At 31.1% G+C, this 20,908-nt stretch overlaps 1 protein-coding gene across 1 annotated transcript in view; it reads right to left on the reverse strand.

Annotated features, from left to right (window-relative positions):
- LOC122529584 (lachesin-like) overlaps positions 1-20,908 on the reverse strand; it is a 57,956-nt gene that overhangs the window by 27,670 nt on the left and 9,378 nt on the right. Inside the window, exon 3 of the mRNA XM_043655855.1 lies at positions 8,321-8,440. Coding sequence (XP_043511790.1) covers positions 8,321-8,440 — 120 coding nt within the window. The remainder of the gene's footprint in view (positions 1-8,320; positions 8,441-20,908) is intronic.

Here is a 20,908-nt window from a genome sequence, read left to right on the forward strand (position 1 = left end):
GGAAACAGAAAGACAGAATATCTTGGAATCTGAATTTAAGAGTAAAAATTTTTTCAAAAGCTATTATCATCCTTCTGCTAAGCCATGGTTCTTACGTAGAAAATTCCCTAGATACTTTGTTTGCTGGACGAACAGACTCCGAGCAGATCACGCAATTAACTGCTTCCCTTTGCAAAATTAACTCTTGATACAAAATGTCAGTGTGGCAGTTTAGTTCAAGATCTCAACTATATAATTTGGCAGTGCCCCCAATCTCAACGACAAGAGGAATGTCCTAATTACTAAACTATGTGGAATGGGTTATTTCCCTTCCCACACAATGGACTTCTTTTTAAGCAAACCATATATTACTGTTGACTATTCACAAATTTCTCAAAAGCCATGGTTGGCATCTGTAACGGGTGGGATCTGTGTCGAGTGTTTAGTTGTGTTTCTCAGTGACTTAACAGTTCCCTTAGTTTTAGTTGTAAGCTCTAATTATAAGTATGTAAATAGTAAACATGTATCTTAGTTGTATATCAGTGTAATCCTTGTACAAAAGTTTGCGAAATTGTTAGTATGCACAGCGATGTGCATGCTGCTAATAACTCTATAGAGGGTTCTATAGCGTAAATAAAAACTACTAAATTATCTTATTAACTATTAAATTAGTATTAACTACTAACCTAATTTATTCTATCTTACTCTTTCCTATATTAATACTAAATCTAGCACAAGAGGTCAAATTGACCGTTTTCAAAGTCTTGTACAACTTTTACATATTTAAACATTATCGCATCGCTATAAACTTTCATGACTTTTCTAAAAATATACATACGATGTATTTTTTAATATTTATTTCTCGTTTTATCTTTTTCCCCGAGAAATATATAGTAGCCTGCCCTCCCTACCGCGAGCAGTCAATTTGACCGGTCGAGAAAATATGATAATTACATGTTATATTTTTATATGACACAGTACAATTTTATAACTACAGGAAAGAACATCAAAGTATATAAGTTCTGAAAAATTTCCTTTGCATCTTATGTTATAAGTACTAAAAAGAAAGAAAAAGTAAACCATACTTTAGCAAAGTAAATTTTGTATTTCGTATATAGTGCACTATTCCGTGGCGAATATTTACCCTAAAATGTCAAGGCATTCCAAAAATATGAAATTATTAGAAAAAATAAACAACGTAAATGAAGAATGTTCAGATTTCTATGAACAAGACCTTTCCGAAACTGAAGACATGAAAAGAGATGATGACCTATTTACAACAGATGAGTTATAGAGTCCCTAGACAGAAATAACGAAAAGAAGAATATTATAAATAAACGTAGAGAGCAAAAGAGAAGTAGATTATTATTGAATTCTAAAAGTGAAAGTGATGTAAAGCACTAACATATTGAAATTGCTTTTGATGGAACAGTTTGGGAAGAAATAGACGATGGCTTCAAACTGGAAAAACACCAGTTCATAATATTTTTAGGGAAGTGCTTCATTGGCCAAAAAACTAGCAAAAAGAATTACTACTGTTGCAACCATCCATGAAAATAAACGTGAATTGCTTAAATTTGTCAAAAATCTGAAAGACAATATGACACGCTTTTCAATCAAACTATATAAATCGAACCATATTTCTCTTACAATATATAAAAGCAAATCAAATAAAAAAGTATTCCTACTAACTGTGCATAACTCAATACAAATAGAAAAAAGTGATAAGAGTAAACCGAAAATGATTAGAATTTATAATAGCACAAAATGTGGTGTAAACATGGCGAATCAAATGGCAAAGAAATACAGTGTAAAATCGAAATCTTGTAGATGGTCTCTCCAGATATTCTTCAATATTTTGGATTTAGTTGAAATAAATGCCTGGATTTTGTACAAGAAAAAATTTCAAAGCAGGAATTTTTATTCCAGCTAGCTATAGAACCTATAGCATATATCAAGAACTGCGGGAAGAGAAAATTTAGAGTCACACGTACGAAAAACTTGTCAAGTAAGATATTTTAAAAGTTAAAAAACTATGAAAATCTGTTCGAGATACAAAAAATATGTGTGCGGCAATTGTACATTTGAGAACAACATAATTTGTAGAAAACGCAGTAAAGACGAATAAGATATGTAATTGCTCGGGCGATTTTCCATAATTCTAGATATTAGAATTATGTGTATAAAAGACGTCAAGCTTCTTATCCACATAAAATAATTTATTACATTTTTAGATAAGGACAATGTCTTACCTGTTTTTTATGTTGGCAAGAAAACCTACGTCTACCACTTTATCGCAGCTATTGTGACGCGACAGTTTTTTATTTTCTTTCGCGGCTGATGATCTGCGTGCCTGTTATGTTTGGTGTTCTCTAAAAACAATTGGCATCTGTATCGATGCTTAATATTTTCATTGTTGTTAGAGGAATTATGTCAGGCAATCAAACGGCTCGGCTTGGAAATATGATTGGCTAATTAAGCCAATCGAATTCTAATTCTTAATTTCTTTTTAAGTTTATAATTGAAAATATATAAAAATAAATTTGTGTCATCCATTTTATGAAAGTTTCTTCATTTATTATTCAATGCAGTACCAAATTGACTAATATATACGTTCAATTATAAAAACAGTAATTTTTTTAAGCACTGGTCATTTTGACCGGGAACAGTAGGAATAGGTATACAAGAAGTGTTGGTAGGTTTAGTGTTAATATTCTATACTGCCTCTTGCCTTCTTTGATTGAATTACTCTTCTTCTTATCCCGGTTTAATCCTTTCCTTCTTCTTTCTTCCTCCTTTCTTTTCTTTTTCCTTCTAGCTATTTTGCCCATCCTAGCCTTTTTTCCTTATCCCCTAATAATTCCTCTATATTTTCCACTCATCTGTCCATTCCTTCGCGCTAGGTACTTTAGAGTTTTAATCTCTTTCTGACGTAAGCCACATTTTTTTTCTTCTTCTCTTAGCCAGTATCTGTACTTCTCTTCATTACCGCACTTGTTTTCTTGTTATTATTTATAAATTTTGTATAAATTCTGTGAAAAATATTTTTGTTTGCTTGTTTCAACATTCGTAAAATAACGAAACAGTTCAATTGGACTATAGTGAATCATTCATTGAAATGTTATTTCAAATGGCTGTGCTACATTAAATTGTAATACAGTGTATCTATTGTCGTGCAGTTCACAACAGAAAAAAATTTACAAAATATTGTTGGAAAATATTTTATTTAAAAATATTGCAGAGAATTTATTTTTATGTTCTCTGAAAATGGTAAACTTGTCGAAAGACTACTCTTTCGTAGATTTGGAATTTTTAAATCACCTTTGTATGATGCATAAAGAATGAAAAAAAAGTCGTCGAGTCATAATAATTTCGAAAAAAATAATTTATCTATTGACTATTTTTTTTTATACTGTATTATGATCTTACTGCCTTGTTGTAACACAAAACAAAAAAATGAAGCTGTAAAATCCATTTCATATCCTTCTTTATGGATAATTTAGTAAAAGCTAATGTGACGTTGGACGACGTTTGTTCCTAGAGTTATCAAGATTTGGCGTGTTTTGATACAGACTGTTCTGTATCGATGGTGTGAGCGAAGAAAGAATATGTGCGAGAGTGCATTGATTATGGGGTATGGAATATTTTATTGATCTTGTTCTGTTCGGCTTCAACTGGCTCTTCGAACGGTACAGATCAAATGGCGAACGTGAATCTCCAACACAATAAACACCATCTTCGACATTCCGTTCCCAAGCGATAGTGAACGCTCCGGATGCGAAATCATAACACGCCATCGATAGCTAATGTTATAAAAGGAGGTAAGACTTAGAAATTAGTTATTTCATCTTCTAATTTCAGACAGTTCATCGTCGAAATCCGCGCAGTTTCAGTTTTTCTATCCATATATGCATATATCAATACTCAGTTTTTTATATATATATATATGGTTTGTAATGAGTTAGCGTTAAGTTTTGTATAATTATTAGATTAAAATACATGCATATCTTTTAAATGCATATCATTTGTCATTTATTATTTTATTAGTTAACCTTCTAGTGATCTCTGCTATCTCATTTGAACATCTTAATAACACCAACTTAGAGAACGCCGCGGATCCCGGCTAGAACTAGATGTACGTGCCGGTTGAGCCAAAAGGTTGCACTTCGTCACTCAACTATATTGACCCGACTTTGTGCACACGGTTTCTCCACAGCCGGGACGCGATAACCTTTTTGGTGGTAACGGTGGGATACGTCGGTAAAAGGCGGAAGGGCAAACGTCCATTAGTCAATGGTAATTCAGACAAGCGAGGACGCTCTTTCGCTAAAGAGGGAGGTGACGTCTCCTGACATCTTGGGCTAGTTTCCCCCCAGGGGCTCTTCGGAGTACGGGCGTAGCGAACCCGAGATACCCAAGCCGGATCACGTGTGTTGCACTTTGTGCAGTATCCCTCCGTAAACTCCTCGGCTTCGGCCAAGCACGCAAGAGGCAATGCCTAGTTCCCCATCAGGGCCAGTATGCGCAAGGGTGCGTATATCCGCACGGGTGTAGCAATCCCGGGATGCCTGAGTCGGATCATTCGAAAGTCGCGCGAGCTGTACTTGTGCAGCGTTTCGCATGAGCTCTCTTCGCGTAAGATCGTGCAAATGCGCGTGTGCCGAACACACTTGTGTACCTCCTTGCGAGCACGTTAGAGATCGAGTGCAAGCTGGTGACTCCGCCTCCTTGCACCTCCCGCGTTTCGTTTCGGAAGGACCTTCAGAAAATTCCAGGCCAAACGGCTAAGTGGGTCACTTCCCATATGGGACGATCTTCTTTTCTAATGATCCTTAATAGGTTTTTTTCCATTCTCCGATGTTCCACCTACACACGTAATCCCCTTCGTGACTGGTTTAGAGGGGAGTAGGTATTTAGTAGTAGGACGAGGTCGCACCTGCGTCCCGGTTCGTCCGGGCCAGGTTTACACTGTCTTGGGCTAGTTCCTACATCACTGCAGGTCTTCGCGCACGTACAAGTTCTTCAATCTCAATTCAAATTCCAATTCTAATCGTCCTATCTCTTCGGCCGGCAACCAGGGTGGAGATAATGGCCTCATCTGGTGTCGAGTCCCCCAGTGAATGTTTAACAAATACAAGATCGAGACATATATTAGCACAGCAGCAAGTGGATATAGCGCACCTATGATCGGGATCTTTAGGTTAAGCACGAAGCGTGCTGAGCCGCTCTAGGATAGGTGGTGACCGTTTCCATAGCCGAGACTATAGAAGCCTAACCAAGGGTCTGGGGGAGGGGTCGCTACCATCAGTCCCACTGATGAATCTGGCTGCGGCGACTTCGAGGCGAAACGCCTTTTTTACAACTATACCCCAACCTTACTGACACGATTCCAATCCTTTGTGTTCCTTGGGTGTGATATCCGGAAAATAAGTTTTTCGTCTTTCTATAGAGACCCCCTCCCGGGACGTGACACTAAGAAATTTATTTTTAATAGTTAATGACATATAATATAATAATAATGACATAAATTAATGACATATAGTTGTCAATTGTTTTTCTCCACAGAAATCTTTAACAAAAAAAAAATAATAATTTGAATCAATTATTTTATGTCTCTGTGATACAATAAATTTAAATTAAAATACATTCGAAAGGAACGTGTCTATCATGTAGGTATTCAACTTTATGAAAATGAATTAGTATTGTGAAATCCTAAATTTTTTTAGTATAGAGATGAAAATAAAAAAAATGATGACTAGAATAGCCGAGAAATTAGACGTTGAACGGATAGAAGTGGTAAGAAGAATAAAAATATTACTGGTATAATATTAATATCGAATATTACATTACTGGCTACAGAAAAAAAACAAAAAGAAGATAAAATATAGTATAGGAACAAATAAAGTAAAGATATCTTTGTGATGGAGTTATAAAAGCATCACATTTTGGTCTAATAAAAATAAAGTGATGAAATAAAAACAAGATTACATAGGGAATGAAACTATAAGTAAAAATAAAGCTGTAAATATCAAAAGTTTAGCTATATACTTGGTTATATTTTAGACTTCTACAATTATATTCATATTTATAGTCAATTTTTATTTATAAAGTATATTATATAAGATTTAAAAAAATACATATTTTTATTTTAAAAATTAGAAAAAAAATTTCAATTGCATCATATAATGATTATAAAAAGAGAAAATAATCAACAAAATATCCATGATTAATGGAGGACATGAAAACTATAATCTCTAAGATGATTGAAGAATATAGTCAGAAAATTGAGAAAATTCGAAAGCTCGAAAATACAAGCCATTGTTTAATTTGAAATAAATAAAATAGTGTTTAAACTAAAAATGCGTATTGGATAATACAGTACTGGCAGTGAAAGACAAAGGTAGTACTTTGCAGAAGATAATTTCACATTATACGCATTGTTATGTACATTATCTTTTGCACCACGCCACTTACAAATTATTGGTCATAGTTTATAGGTTAGAAATATGTAATTTATTAAGCTATTTTATAATGAATTCATTTTATAATAATAAATAATGTTACTTTATAAATAAATGTTTTTTTTTAATACATACATAATAAAATGTATTTTATAATACATTACGTATATAGCAATGTGTCATAGGAAATAAATTTCATATCAAAAGAACTTTTTATGAAGATTCGAGTAATGAAAATTTCAAACAAGTTCATCGTTCGAGCCATAAACAAGATTCTTTTTTTTTTTAAATACACGTAACAAAATGTTATTAATCATTCTAAGAGTTTAATTTGGAAAATGATACAATATTTTAATAATATAATTATAGTATTTTCATATTTACATGCATAAATCCTGCCATGGTACATGTCCCTTATCAGAAGAAAAATATTCAAAGAATTCATCGCGAATATCATTGGTATTGCAAGTTGATTTTCATTTTCTTCTTTTAAGTAACAAAATAGATGTTAAATTTCTATTTTCTTGTCTCCAAGTACTATTAATATTTTCTTCATTTATTTGTAAATCTACCAAAGCAAAAAAAAAATATAGATATCTTGAGATTCTCTAGTTTTAATAAAATTGTACAAATATGTACATGCTGTTTCGATTATTGCTGTTGCACTTTCTAGCTTAAATAGAAAAGATTTCCGTAGCACAAAATAAAATTGGATATTATATAAAATATTAAAATAATAAAATTATATGAAATTCCAAGTGTATTCTCTATAATTTTACTCGCTGCATTATTTGCAAACGCTATTCGCTATTTGTTGATTAGTTCGCAAATGTCCACACTGCTAGTGAATACGAAACTGTTTGCGCCATGTGGACTCAGCATTAGAAACATATTCAGATAGCGAACAAATCCTTTGATACTGCCTCCTGTATATTATTCGTTCAAGTTCGCCATTCGTTGCTCGTTGTTTGTAAAAGTATCCACACTACCAGCGAACATAGTTCACAATGAAACTGTGTATACTGCGAATCGTCTGTTGTTCTCAGATAACAATAATTTCATGATTTCTTCGGATATGATCAACAATTTAATGAATTTACTTATGCTATTTTTTTTTTTTTTTAATTTCTTATCATCTCTAGTGTATATATATAATAATTATGTATTTGGATTATCCTTTCTTTTAAAATTTAATGTTTTCTAAAATAAAAAAAAGTGTGCAGAAAATGTGCATGCTTAATATTTTGAAAATAAAAATTCGTTTGAAAAAGTATGTTTGTAGAAAATTAGCAAAAATTGTTACGTTTCAAAACGTCTCAAAGATAAAAGTTATCTTTTTTCTTTAATTTTGTACAAACTGAATAAAAATCTCGAATAAGAGTCTATGTTATATTTACATTTCGCGATGGTACAATTTATATCATTCTTTCATAAATTTTGTACCCTTTCAAAGTCCTTTTTTTAAATTTTATATTAATTTCTGATAGAATATTTGTTATTTGCGTGCATTAATAAAATGTAGAATTATAGTTCTCAATTTAATTTAATTTCGCTCACAATCTAACATGTAACGAATATAACATGTAACACTTCATTCAATTGTCATGTGTCAAGTTTTTAATTAAATTACGAAAATAATTAATTTAGCATGAAATAATCCATATTTTAACCATTTTCAATGTTGAAACATATCATAATGTAGCACATTTCATAATTGAAAAAATGCATAATAAAAAGTAAAATCAATATGTTCTATAGTAAATGTTAATTTATAGTTATATAATAACTAATGATTATTAATATTACAAACTATTTATACTCTTTTTAAAATAACTATATATATATTTTTTAAATATTTAATTGTAACAAATGTTCATTACCAGTATTTTGGTGCCAAGTATTCAGTGCTTGTGGCGAAGCTTCAACATGACACTGGAGAACAACATCACTCTCGATGGGTGCTGCTACCAACTGATTGGTGACTTTTATAACAGGTTGAACTGAAATAAAAAAAAATTTTATAATAGTATCTGTATATTATAGAAAATTATGACAAAGAAATATTATTTAGATATATTTTATTATTTAAAATTTAATGTAATATATGTAAAATATTAAAATATAATGTAATTATATGTAACGTGATAACTAAATTACAGATATTTCTGTAAATTCCTATTCTTATAAATAATATATTATTACGGATATTATTTATTATATGTACATTATATGTATATTACTTATTAGGTATAGAAAAAAGTCGCCTAATATAGGGAGGATTCTCAATATGGGTTTAAAATTTAACACAGTAAGAGGTGCTTATTTACGAATAAGTGCAGTATTATGATGATACTAATGCAGTATCATTTATTCATTAACATGAAGAATTAGCCATTAAAGTACTACGAATCGATTAATTAAAACAGCCTTTTTACTTTTAAATAAAAAAATTTTTACGTTCTATTTCTTCATTTCTTTTGAAAAATAAGTAAACAATCGTATAATTTATAAATTACATTTTTAAAATTACAAGTTCATAAGCTTTTATTATCGTGATTTTTCTAAAATTTTAAGTGAAGTTTAACTACAAGAATAATACAACTTTTGCATAAAATTTTTTGTAGAAAAAATAATATAATAATTTGTCCTAATATAGAACCCTAATATGGAACGCAAAAAAAATGAGATGCTTTGTAACTTCTCCTTTTTTCTTATTTTTAACAGCGTCTTAGCGCTACTTTCATCGTGTTCGGATTCCATTGTCTTCGAAGACATCTAAATTTATTTAATTAAATATTTTATGGTATCTAGTGTTTATAAATCAGCAAAGTACATTTATTTAATAAAAGTACATTTATTAATTAAAAGTACATTTCAATAAAGTCACGTTCCTAATATACAGTCCTATATTAGGGACTTCCTCCTGTGTCCAATATGGGGACATCATATGTTCTTGTTAATTTGATAATTGATAAAAAAACTAGAAAGTAATAAAAATAAATGTATCACAATACAATCTGACATGTATTTAGAAGTGGTAGATACAAAAAGTTTTAAAATTTTTCTATTTAGGCTGAATCTATGAGCTTCTAAAAAAATCCCATATTAGACGACTTTCTTCTGCTATTTATATGTATGTTAGAGATAATAAAATTTTTTAAAATAATATAATGATTGTGATGCAATAAATGTTAAATGTTTAAATATATTTAAATTCTATTGGATTAAGTCTTCTTATTTATATAAGTCTTATAGTTTACACAATCTTTAGTGTGATAATCTAAAGAAAAAATTTCTCAATTGAATTTGTTTGTTTTTCATGAAGTTTTTAATGTGTGGAATGGACAAATTTTATCTTAGAAGTTATTACACACTAAGAAAGGTTTTGTTTTGAATGTAAAATATGACAAAAAAAGAGTAGAATTTTTTTGTCGATATGATTTGCAACAGTTTGAATATGAAATAAGCTGTAAAAATTTACTAATATTTCTAGTGAATGAACGAATGATAATATCAATATAATCACTACTACATTTTTCCATTAAAATTGAGAATCGAAAATTTTGTAGACAAACAAACGATAACTGATTGAAGATGACGGAGACTAATGTTGAGAATTGGATTTTCAATAATAATATATATCCTGGATTTTCAATAATAATATATAAGTAAAATTATAAATTGATAACAAAAGCTAAAGATGAAAGACTGACGACAAAAGACTAAAAATCCAAGACTAAAAATTAGTTTTAGTGATCGTGCAATAGTTTTTATATTTGTATTTAAAATCTCTTTGCAATAATCGCTAAAGATAAAAGGTCTATTATCTTTTGAATACGTTAGACATATGAGTACGCTGATGTACTATATTGCGATTGCTTCTTAATCGTATCGCATAACTATTGTACAATAATAATGTTACCAGCGCAGCAATATCATTTCAGGACTCTATATCAGGAGTTGACTTTTGTTTGGAAATGCGACGTCTGTATCGCTACTGCGATCATTATTCACAACTTCGCAACCCGACAATCGGTTATTGCGTTACAGCGCGTATGATTTATTTTTAATTTTTTCATGTCAAAAACAATATTGTAACATATTATAATAATTAACGTTTACTGAAGATTAAGAAAAAATGGAATAATAATCTAAGCAAAAAATGGATTAACCATTGAAGAATAGAAATTAGAAAAATTAACAAAGCAATCTTTCAGATTTGACGGTCCTGAGGTGCTGTCAAACAGTTCGAAAGGTTTGCCATCTTCCCTACTCTGTGGCCAATCTTCTTTCAATTATTTTCTTCAAATATTTTCTATGAAGTAAGTTACTTGCAATCGTTTTTCTAAACGCATTTCCTAAGTTTACTGGTTCGTTGTAAACCGTAGAAAATCGAATAGCGACGAATATTTGTAACTTCGAACTATAATGAAATCGCATCGCCGCTAATAAACCCATTCATACATGCCAAGAATTTTATTATTAACAGTTTTTATACTTTTTCGTGCATATTTCAATGAAGTTTTGCTGTAGTTTATAATTTTACACTCTCGTTTTTTTATATCACAAATAATTGACTTTCCAATACTGTTTCATCATTATCCAATCGATTTATTATTTCATATTTCGTTTGAGTTGACAAAATTGTATGCTTACGTTTTAATGGCATGCATTATATATATTGTAAAGATTAACTGATTCAAATGTTAGCAATATTTAAATTTTTGCTTATCAGATGAACAGCTGCAATATTTATCCGGGTAATCGATGTTCGGATAATCGAGATTCTACTGTAATTGTCAGTCTCGCTTAAGCAGTCGTGCTGACAGGACGTATTTACGCGAGGCGAACATTTACCACTGTGTATGAACGTTTGTCATTGTACCTACTCAGGTGTGTTAGAGTGTGCGTAAATCATTAAACTTGCCGTCTGGCAAGTTTAGCAAATCAATTCGAATGGAAGAAATCAACAACCTACAGTTCAAAATTGTTAAAAATAAGGATGGCTTTTCCATAACCAACAGAAAAACCAACAACAACGGAATGGAAATTGACAAACCAACTAGTAATAATCTGGCGGAAATCAACAATAAAAAACGAAAAATTTACCCACACGAGACGTCCAACACGGATAGTTCTTGCACGCAGCAGATCAAATGGCTAACGGATAACCCATCTCAATATATTTAACGTTCTAACGGAAGATCCAGCAACTGTAGAAAACACCTTGGAAGAGACCACAAATCTACCGAGCCGAAACCTCTTCCAATTCATATTGAAACTCAAATTATAGAACCTTTAATAAATCTCCTAAAAGAAACAGCAAATAATAGTTACACACTGAAACAGCTAAACAATAATCACGTTAAGGTTCAAGCTAACACCACTGAAATTTGCAGCAAAATAATGCTTGCCTTGAAATCAAAGAATGCCAACTTTTATACATATCAATTAAAAAAAGACAGAAGCTACAAGGTAGTACTTAAAGGGATGCACCCAAAGACAGATACCAACAGAATCATCAATAAACTAAAACCTAAACCATCAAGTAAGACAAATAATGTAGTAAAATATGATACTAAACAGCCACTACCACTGTTTTTTATTGAATTAGAACCCAGCGAAAATAACAAAGAAATTTACAAAGTTAAGAAACTCTTAAACACTATTATTACTTTTGAACCCCCGCGAGCTAAGAGACATACCGCAATGCACACGCTGTCAAGCTCATGGATACACTAAAAATTATTGCTTTGAAACGCCTGTATGTATCTATAAACACCTTACCCCCAACTGCCCTTTAACAGGGAAAACAGACAAGGTAAAATGTTTTAATTGCCAGAGAAACCATGCCGCTAACTATAAAGGCTGCATAGTGAAAAAACAATTACAACAAAAGCTGTATCCCACGCTCAGACTCAAAATAGTAACAAATAATTTTACCACTGCTTCACAAACACACAATCTATACAATAACGACACATTCCAAACCAACAAACCAACACTAACGGCAAGACTTACATATATACAAGATCTCCGCATCCTTCGCACAATCCACAATGACTCAGTACCAGAAACGATAGAAATAAAGAAACTGCTGTACCAATCAATTAAAAATACTGAAATAATATCTACCTTGTTAATAGAACAAACAAAGTCACTAACACAGCAATCAAAACAAATAAACGATGATGATAGAACTTCTCACAAACATGTTTGCAAATCAAACCAAGTAATGACCACCACATTAAAAATTGCTTTATGAAACGCCAACGGGCTCCCACAATGAATTTCTGAGTTAAAAATTTTTCTCAATAGCAACAAAATCTCGTTGCAGAAGCTCGAATTACAAATAAACACCACATTAAAATTCCTTATTACACTATATACAATACAATACATCCATCAAGGCGGTACAGCTATAATAATCAAGAGCGATATTAAACATCATCTCCAAGGTTCAATAGCCCAAACTACTAGCATAAGAATCAACATAACATACGGTAACATCACTTTAACGGCAGTTTATTGTTCTCCTAAATTTAAAATAAATGTTCAACAATATTCAAGTTTTTTTCAATCACTAGGCAACAAGTCCATTGCTATTGGCGACTACAATGCCAAACATACTCTATGGGGCTCGAAAATAAATTCATCAAGAGACAAAACAGTAGAATATGCAATACGCTCACTAGATCGCTAGATACATTAGCAACTGATGAACCGACCTTTTTTCCACAACCAAAAATTAATCCGCAGATCTTATAGATTTCGCAATAATCAAAGGCTTAAGCAAATCATATTTCAAAGTATATTCTTGCTTCGACCTCAGCTCTGATCACTTGCTTTTGATTACATTTTTTCACCAACTAATACTCACTCAACTTACACAGACATTATGCAACCACAGCACAAACTGAGAATTTTTCATTGACTATCTAAATGCTAGCCAATTGTAACACTCCTAAAATCTCCGGATCTCTCCATAGTTAAATTCACTAACTTTATCCAAGACGCAGGATCGATTTCCACCAAACAACCAGAATTCGAGAGAAAATTCAATTCATTTCCTAATTACATAATGCATTTAATTAAACACAAACGAAAGCAGAAATACATATGGCAAAAGCAATAAACTCCGCACAATAAAAGAAAAGCTCAATGCGATCACTAAGGAAGTAAAACAATCAATACTAAAATACTGTAATGATGAATTCTAGGCAAACCTCTCTCTCCTCATGACGACACAAACTATTCCTTATGGAAAGCTATTACAAAGAGAGTAAAATGGCCAGTCGTCTCATTACCAGCTACCATTAAACCCGATAGTACTAGGCTAGAAGTGCACCCGAAAAATCCAACACATTCGCAGAACACCTATACATCTTTTAGTACAACGATATAAACAGCACAAAAATAACATCAAATGCAGCCTTAAGTAAACCGTACACTGAAACTAAAGACATTCCACGAACCACCATAAAAGAAGTCAAAAGAATTATCGCGGACATCAAGAATAATAAAACACTGGGTTTTCACCTAATAAACGGCAAAATTATTTCCGCCGAAAGCCGTCAGAATGCTCACAATAATTTTTAATGCAACACTGATTCTCAGGTATTTCCCCATCCACTGAAAAGCAGCACAAGTCATTATGCTTAAACCCGGTAAAAATCCACACATACCAGCTTCCTATAGGCTATTATCCATTTTTTCAAAACTCCTAAAAAAAATTATCCTAAATAGATTGAAAAAGAAATAAGTACTGAACAAAAAATTATCCTGCCACACCAATTTGGGTTCAAAAATAAACACGTTACAATCGAGCAAATTCACAGACTAACAAATAAAATCACCTCAGCCCTCGAGCGAAAACAATATTGCACCGCCCTCTTCTTAAATATAGAAAAAGCGTTCGACAAAGCCTGGCACGAGGGACTCTTACAAGAAACAAAACAAACTTTCCCTAAACAATACCATCAGCTTATTAAATCATATTTGAAAGACATATTCTTTGTTAAAGGTCAGGATGCAATCTCAAATATCTACAGCATCGAAGCCGTAAGGCAGCGTCTTGGCCCTTCTCTTACACACCATATATAACAGCAGACATTCCCACTATGGAAAATACTGACATATGCACATTTGCAGACGACACGAATATCCTAGTCACTCACCAAGACCCAAAACTAGCATCACAGTTATTACAAAAATTTTGCTAAAATCGAGAAGTGGCTGAATCGATGGAAGATCGAAGTAAATACCGATAAATGTAAACACATTACATTCATACTAAAAAAAGGTATTGTTCCCTTGATTACACTAAATAACACCAGGATACTGCAAGTTAAAAGACTCAAATACTTAGGACTACATTTAAATTCTAAACTAACGTGGAAACATTATATGTGACTTAAAAATTAGAAGTCGCAGAAGAAATTACAAGACAGTGTAAAACTGACAGAGACCGACCTATCATCCCAACGAACTAGCAAACTATACAACATTAATATGCTTAGAAGGTTGCAAAGGAAGCATCCCAAAGACCTCTTACTACAATGACATGATGTCTTCCCTGATGTTTTCTATTGAAAATAACATCTATGTGTTACTACTGCCAAATACCAATAACTCAATTTACCAAATGTCCTCAATGGACAAAGACTAATGGAGTAATAAGAAAAAGAAACTATAATTGTACTTAACATTAAAATCTATACATTACAACTGTAGCGGCTAGCAGATGTCGGAGAAAAGACAGAAAAGTTAGAAGAATTTACGACTCACGTGGCGTCGACGCTATTGAATTGAAAAGGCTAAAGTTAGTTTTGTAGTGCGTTAGACCGAATGTCCGCATTTATAGTTTTAGAAATACAGCCTCGATAGCATTCCTGCGAAGCGTCGTAAACTCTTGGATTCCCAGGGCCACCCAGATCAACATCTGGAAAACACTTGGAGAAAGTGAGTGAGGCCCAGAGGAAACCCTGCTACACCGCCACAATTCGGGGAAAATGGGTCCCGGCGAAATTGCAGCTCCACTCTCAGAGAAAATGCGTCTCGAACGCAAGGAGTAGGCGGTGTAATTTCGCGACAACCTAATTGGTCAAAACGGTTTAGCCAATTAAGGATGTCCGAGACGGGGACCGAGTTTTCCTCGGAGCGAAAAAGTTTCGAAGAGAAGAAAACAAGTCGAACAGTCATCTGGAGCTCTTAAGAAAAGTTTGGGGCCGTCATTGAGTACGAATAAACTCTGCGATACGCCGCGAATGAAGATAGTCTCCGCGTCTATTGTAAGATAACAAATAAAAGTGTTAATCAACAATACAAATCTAACAATTATTTAAATCCTGCACTAACACCCGCAAACATCCCCAAACAACAAATGACCTTTCCAAATATAGACTTTCATCAATTCACCAGACTTGTGGTAAAATAGCCAAAATTAAGTAAAGTCGCCAAATTTATCCAAATTCAAATAGCTTTGAGGAAGTCACTATAGAAGTAAAAAGTATAATTATTTCTAAAATGAAAAAACAACAATTAAGAAAAATCTTAATGGAATGAAGAGTGTGAAGTTGCAATTAGGAGTACAAAATATGTTTTCAATATATATAAAAGATACGAAAAATATATAAGTTAGACACGAACTAACACTCTATCCCAGAAGATAATCAGACTAAAAAGGGATCATGATTGGAATATATATAATCATTTCAAGCAAAAATCCTCGGTGAAGAATAAATTTAAATAATTTAAACGATTTAACAGAAAATTCACAAACATCAAAAACATTACAAATATTACAAATAATACGGTACTTTTATGACCCAAAACGTATCGCCGACTTTTTGGAATATTCTTTCATCAGAAATTTGAATGAAGAAATTTTTGAGTCTGACTTTCTCAAAATAAAATAGAAAATAGGCTACCATTCGATAAACTGTAAATAGTAGTATACAAGTTTAATAGTTATTAATTTAACTGTAAATAGTAGTAGTAGTAGTTATACAAGTTTAATAGTAGTAGTAGTAGTTATACAAGTTTAATAGTAATAGTAGTAGTAGTTTAATAGTTATTAATTTTACTGAGAATTTTTGCAAGTGAAAAAATGTGATCGGCTATTAGAGATAGTTTTTTCAGAACTCGCCAATCTCAAATGTATTAAAGCAATAAATCTATAGTCTATGTAATTTTTGTTGAGTATATCGAAGTATAAACATTATTCTGAATTCAATCCCTGTCATGTATTTATATTCTGTATAATTATAGTTCAACAATAGGTGTCTCTTTGTCTTTTTCATTTTGTTTACTGCAAGGAAATAGCTCTATTTCACTGGGAAAATCATTCCTACTAGTAAATTACTTCTTAGTAAATGATTTTACAAATAGTAAACATAGAAAATTTTATTTTGCTTAAGAAATGATTCGCAGAAAACTAGCCACAAATTCTTTCAAAAGATAACAATACTGCGATAAGAAACAAACTAACTCTTAAAAAGATATTAGCAGATATAATAATGAATAATATATTATTTCTCAATAATAATCAAGCAATTTGAACTCTCATTGTCATATTTTGTATAGGGAAATCTATAAATAGAATCGGATTATGGATAGTAAAATAGACTATTTTAATTCCAAAACAAATATCTTTACTATAAATAAATTGTGTTTTCCACAATTGATATTACACTCAAAAACCGAATTGTTTTACAAACATTTAAACTCACCAACATTTATCCATTAATAATTACCACCCTATTATTTATATTTTCAATCCTACTTACACTTAATCCATATTTTCACTGATATTAAGCAAACATATATTTTAATTACGATCTTGAAAATTGAAACGCCTACAAAAAAAACATTATAATACACTTCACGTGTCTTTCGCACACAATCTGATGTTATAGAAGCATTAGCATGCTATAGAAGCATTAGTAAAGATTATAAAAGAACTAGCTTTTAAAAATATTTCAATATGTTAAGATGAAAGGAAGATATCTGAAAGATTTGCAAGAAGTGTTCTGATCGCAAAAAAAAAAAAAAAAAAATGTGGAATTTCAATTCGAAATGCTGAATTGAAAGAAAATATCAACAGATAATGGACGACTTGGCAAAAGAAATGGACATTGCGAGATCAATAATGTGGAAACGCATAAAAATCCATAGAACAATTCTTTTGTGTCCAACCGAGGAAAAAATTTTTTCCAGATTTATTTTGACTTATCAATTCTGTATATTGACGTATTTTTCCTTTTTATAATAACAACTATATCGCATATGTTCTTCAAGAGATACTAAGTATATTTATAAAAACCTATGTCGATGATACAGCGTTATATAGTACAGACAAGTTTATTGATATTGATCCAAATGTCTACAATATCGAAACAGTTCTCTAATCTTGCTAAAAATTTAACAATATAGTCATAAATTTTACCAAGATAGATGAAATAATCTTCAATTATCAATCCGTTAGAAGCGACTGATCACTTTACACTTTTCGATCAACGTTTATTCTTTTCCAATATCTTCTACCTGGGCGTTACACTGGATCAAAGGCGGTGAACTCTGCCACAGGCCATACAACCAGTATTGACAGTTTGCCGGTTTCCCCACTATAGAAATTAGTTTCCACTTTGTGCATTCTTTCCCGCCACAGTAGGTCATACAAACAGCTTTTTCAACGTTCTTTTAACTTACTTAGCTAAGCCAAAGCTAAAGAGATTGGAGAGATCGACGCAATGCAGGGGATTACCCTACCAAAAAGTAGGGGCGCTCGTCATCGGTCCCCAATTCCAGTAATTGGATTATCATTTAACATTTTCCGCTTATATGAAAAAGAAGTTAACAATCATGCGACAATGAGTTAAAATTTTTTTTACGATTGAGAATTAAAACTAATTTAAAACATAGTAGTGTGCTAGGAGCTAATATTCTGATCAGTATTGAAAAATGACGTGAATGAAAATAAGTTAAAGATAAGCAGGATGTATAATGCGTTATTAAAAACTATGCTGACAATAAGATTAATTTTATGTTCAGCACAAAGGGACTTTTCTATTATCATTTGTGTGAAATAAGAAAGTCTTATTGTTCGGAATTTCTTCTTGTGGTCTAAAAACGAGACAATTATTGTCTGCTGCATGCCCGATGCGATTGTCTCAGCGAAAAAATCAAACTTGGGCCTGTTCGTTTAGCCGCCCTAATCTTAAGACATAAAATACGAGTGTACGATTGTGTGTGTGTGAAGTGCATATGAAGACAGAGATTTTGAGAACAAGATTTTTTTCAGAGAGTAGCGAATTTTGGCAGTGTCATACGTCCTATGATTAAGAGCGATAAATTATCACTATTTCCCAAAATTTCTCGAAAATTGCGATAGAGACTTGTATAAGAATGTGACCCAAAAAATAAAACATGCAGTCAGTATCTAACCTTCAAATTTCTTTCTTCACTCCGTTCGACCTAGAGTTGAGCCTAGTTAGATAATATATATGTACATATGTCGTTATATTTAGAAACCACTCTATCAGTCGTAACATTTCGATAATTTTTTATTTAGTCGTTAAAGAATTGGCGAGATCTCTACGCGAACCTCCGAGTTAATCATTTCCTTCTGACCAGTCAATACTTTATAGCTTAGAAATATAATCTCTGACAAGCCTATTAAATTAGTTCGTCAAATTGTCGCGCATTTATTTTTTGGAGTTTAATGAGATTTCCAGCGTGCAGTAAGGAGGAACTGTTGAAAGAGTTATAGAGAGAATTCAATATTTGTCATCGCCGTATTCAAGCTTATATAGTTTTCCTTTTAATATATAAATATTAATAAACTTTATATTATAAACCACATAGTTTAGTTTTGTTACTTTTTCTCACATTGTGTGTCGTCAAATACTTTTTTTTATCGTTTGCGTATTTCATATAATATGTGAAATTACATTAAAACAAAACTTATTGATAAACTTGGACGAAAAATTATCTCGTCACGGATTTTATGTTTGCTGATGTATACAAATAGCAAGAACAATAAAAAATGAGCAATCAAATTTCAATGACACTGAAAACATAAAAAGAATGTCTTGCTGTAAGAACTTAGTAGATTTCAAAATAGTATTTTTAATTGTATTTTTAATGTAAAATATTCATTAAAATATGTATATTTATATACATTATTTATATACATTTATTGAAATGTTGTTTTCGAAAAGATAAATACTAATTATGTAGAGTCTATTTTAATTTCATTTTAAATAGCTGTTTATGTAAATATTGATTTGGTGGTTGATAATAGCAATGTCAGATTTGGTACCTATGAGAGAATATTAGTTTCTTTAGCTTATTAGTTTCATTATTTTTTAAAATAAACTTTAGACAAATATTGTACAAACTGTACCTTTTTCTTTGAAATCGATTCAATAAACGATTATGTTTTGCTATTAGTTGCTACTGAAAGATATAATTATATTATATTTTCCAACGAAACATCCTTCTATTGTGTTCTATTTCATCTTCTAGTATCAAAATAGTTATATGAAAGTATTAGTAATACGAAATTTAATCTTAGGCTCAACTCTAATTAATTGACTATATATATTGACTATAGATATAGAAAATGGAATAATGTGTTATAGTAAATCATTTATATTAAAAATATTAAAAATTTGTAAATAATTAACTTTTTAAAATTTTTTTCTTTTTTCCAAGAACTTTTTATATTCTTTTTAAAGTCATTGTAGTTAGATTGTTCAGTTTTTAATCTTTTTCACTGTTTAAATGTATCAATACAATTCAAAAGAATGAAAAAAAGTTTCATCAAAAGAAATGTTGAGACCTGTTTTACATAAGTTGAACATATTATTTTCGGGCAAGTCGTGTCCTTGGTCATGAATATTCAAAATAAGACAATAAATTTCTTCATGTTGATAGGAAACCTAAATCGTCTTTGGTTTAGAAGATTTTAGACGAAACTATGTGTACATAGTTACTACTATTGTATGTACATATGTACATACAATATTGTTATTGCCTTGCAATAGAAATGGCCTGATATAATATTATATATTGAGAAATATACAATATTGTATATAGTATTGATAAATTATATAGAATCATAATATAAAGTATATAAAACATAAACTATATTATAAAGTATACAAAATAAACATGAACTTTTAGTTAAAAAATTTGTTAAATTACGTATTTAGTTTAAAACAATTTGTAAAAAAATATTTCTTTTAATTACAAATATTAAATACCGGAAAAAGTAATATTTATGTTTCTAAGATATACATTGAAAAGTAATATTCATACTTTTAAGATATAAATTGAAAAGTAATATTTATGTTCCTAAAATATAAATTGAATGAAATATTTCATTGTGAAGAAGATTTTATTATATGAAATAATCATTATTAGAATCTACAATTTTTTGCCAATGTTCTGTACAAGTAATTTCA

The sequence above is a fragment of the Frieseomelitta varia genome, unplaced genomic scaffold (genome assembly GCF_011392965.1).
Source record: "Frieseomelitta varia isolate USP_RPSP 00005682 unplaced genomic scaffold, Fvar_1.2 scaffold_296, whole genome shotgun sequence".
Taxonomy (NCBI): Eukaryota; Metazoa; Arthropoda; class Insecta; order Hymenoptera; family Apidae; genus Frieseomelitta; species Frieseomelitta varia.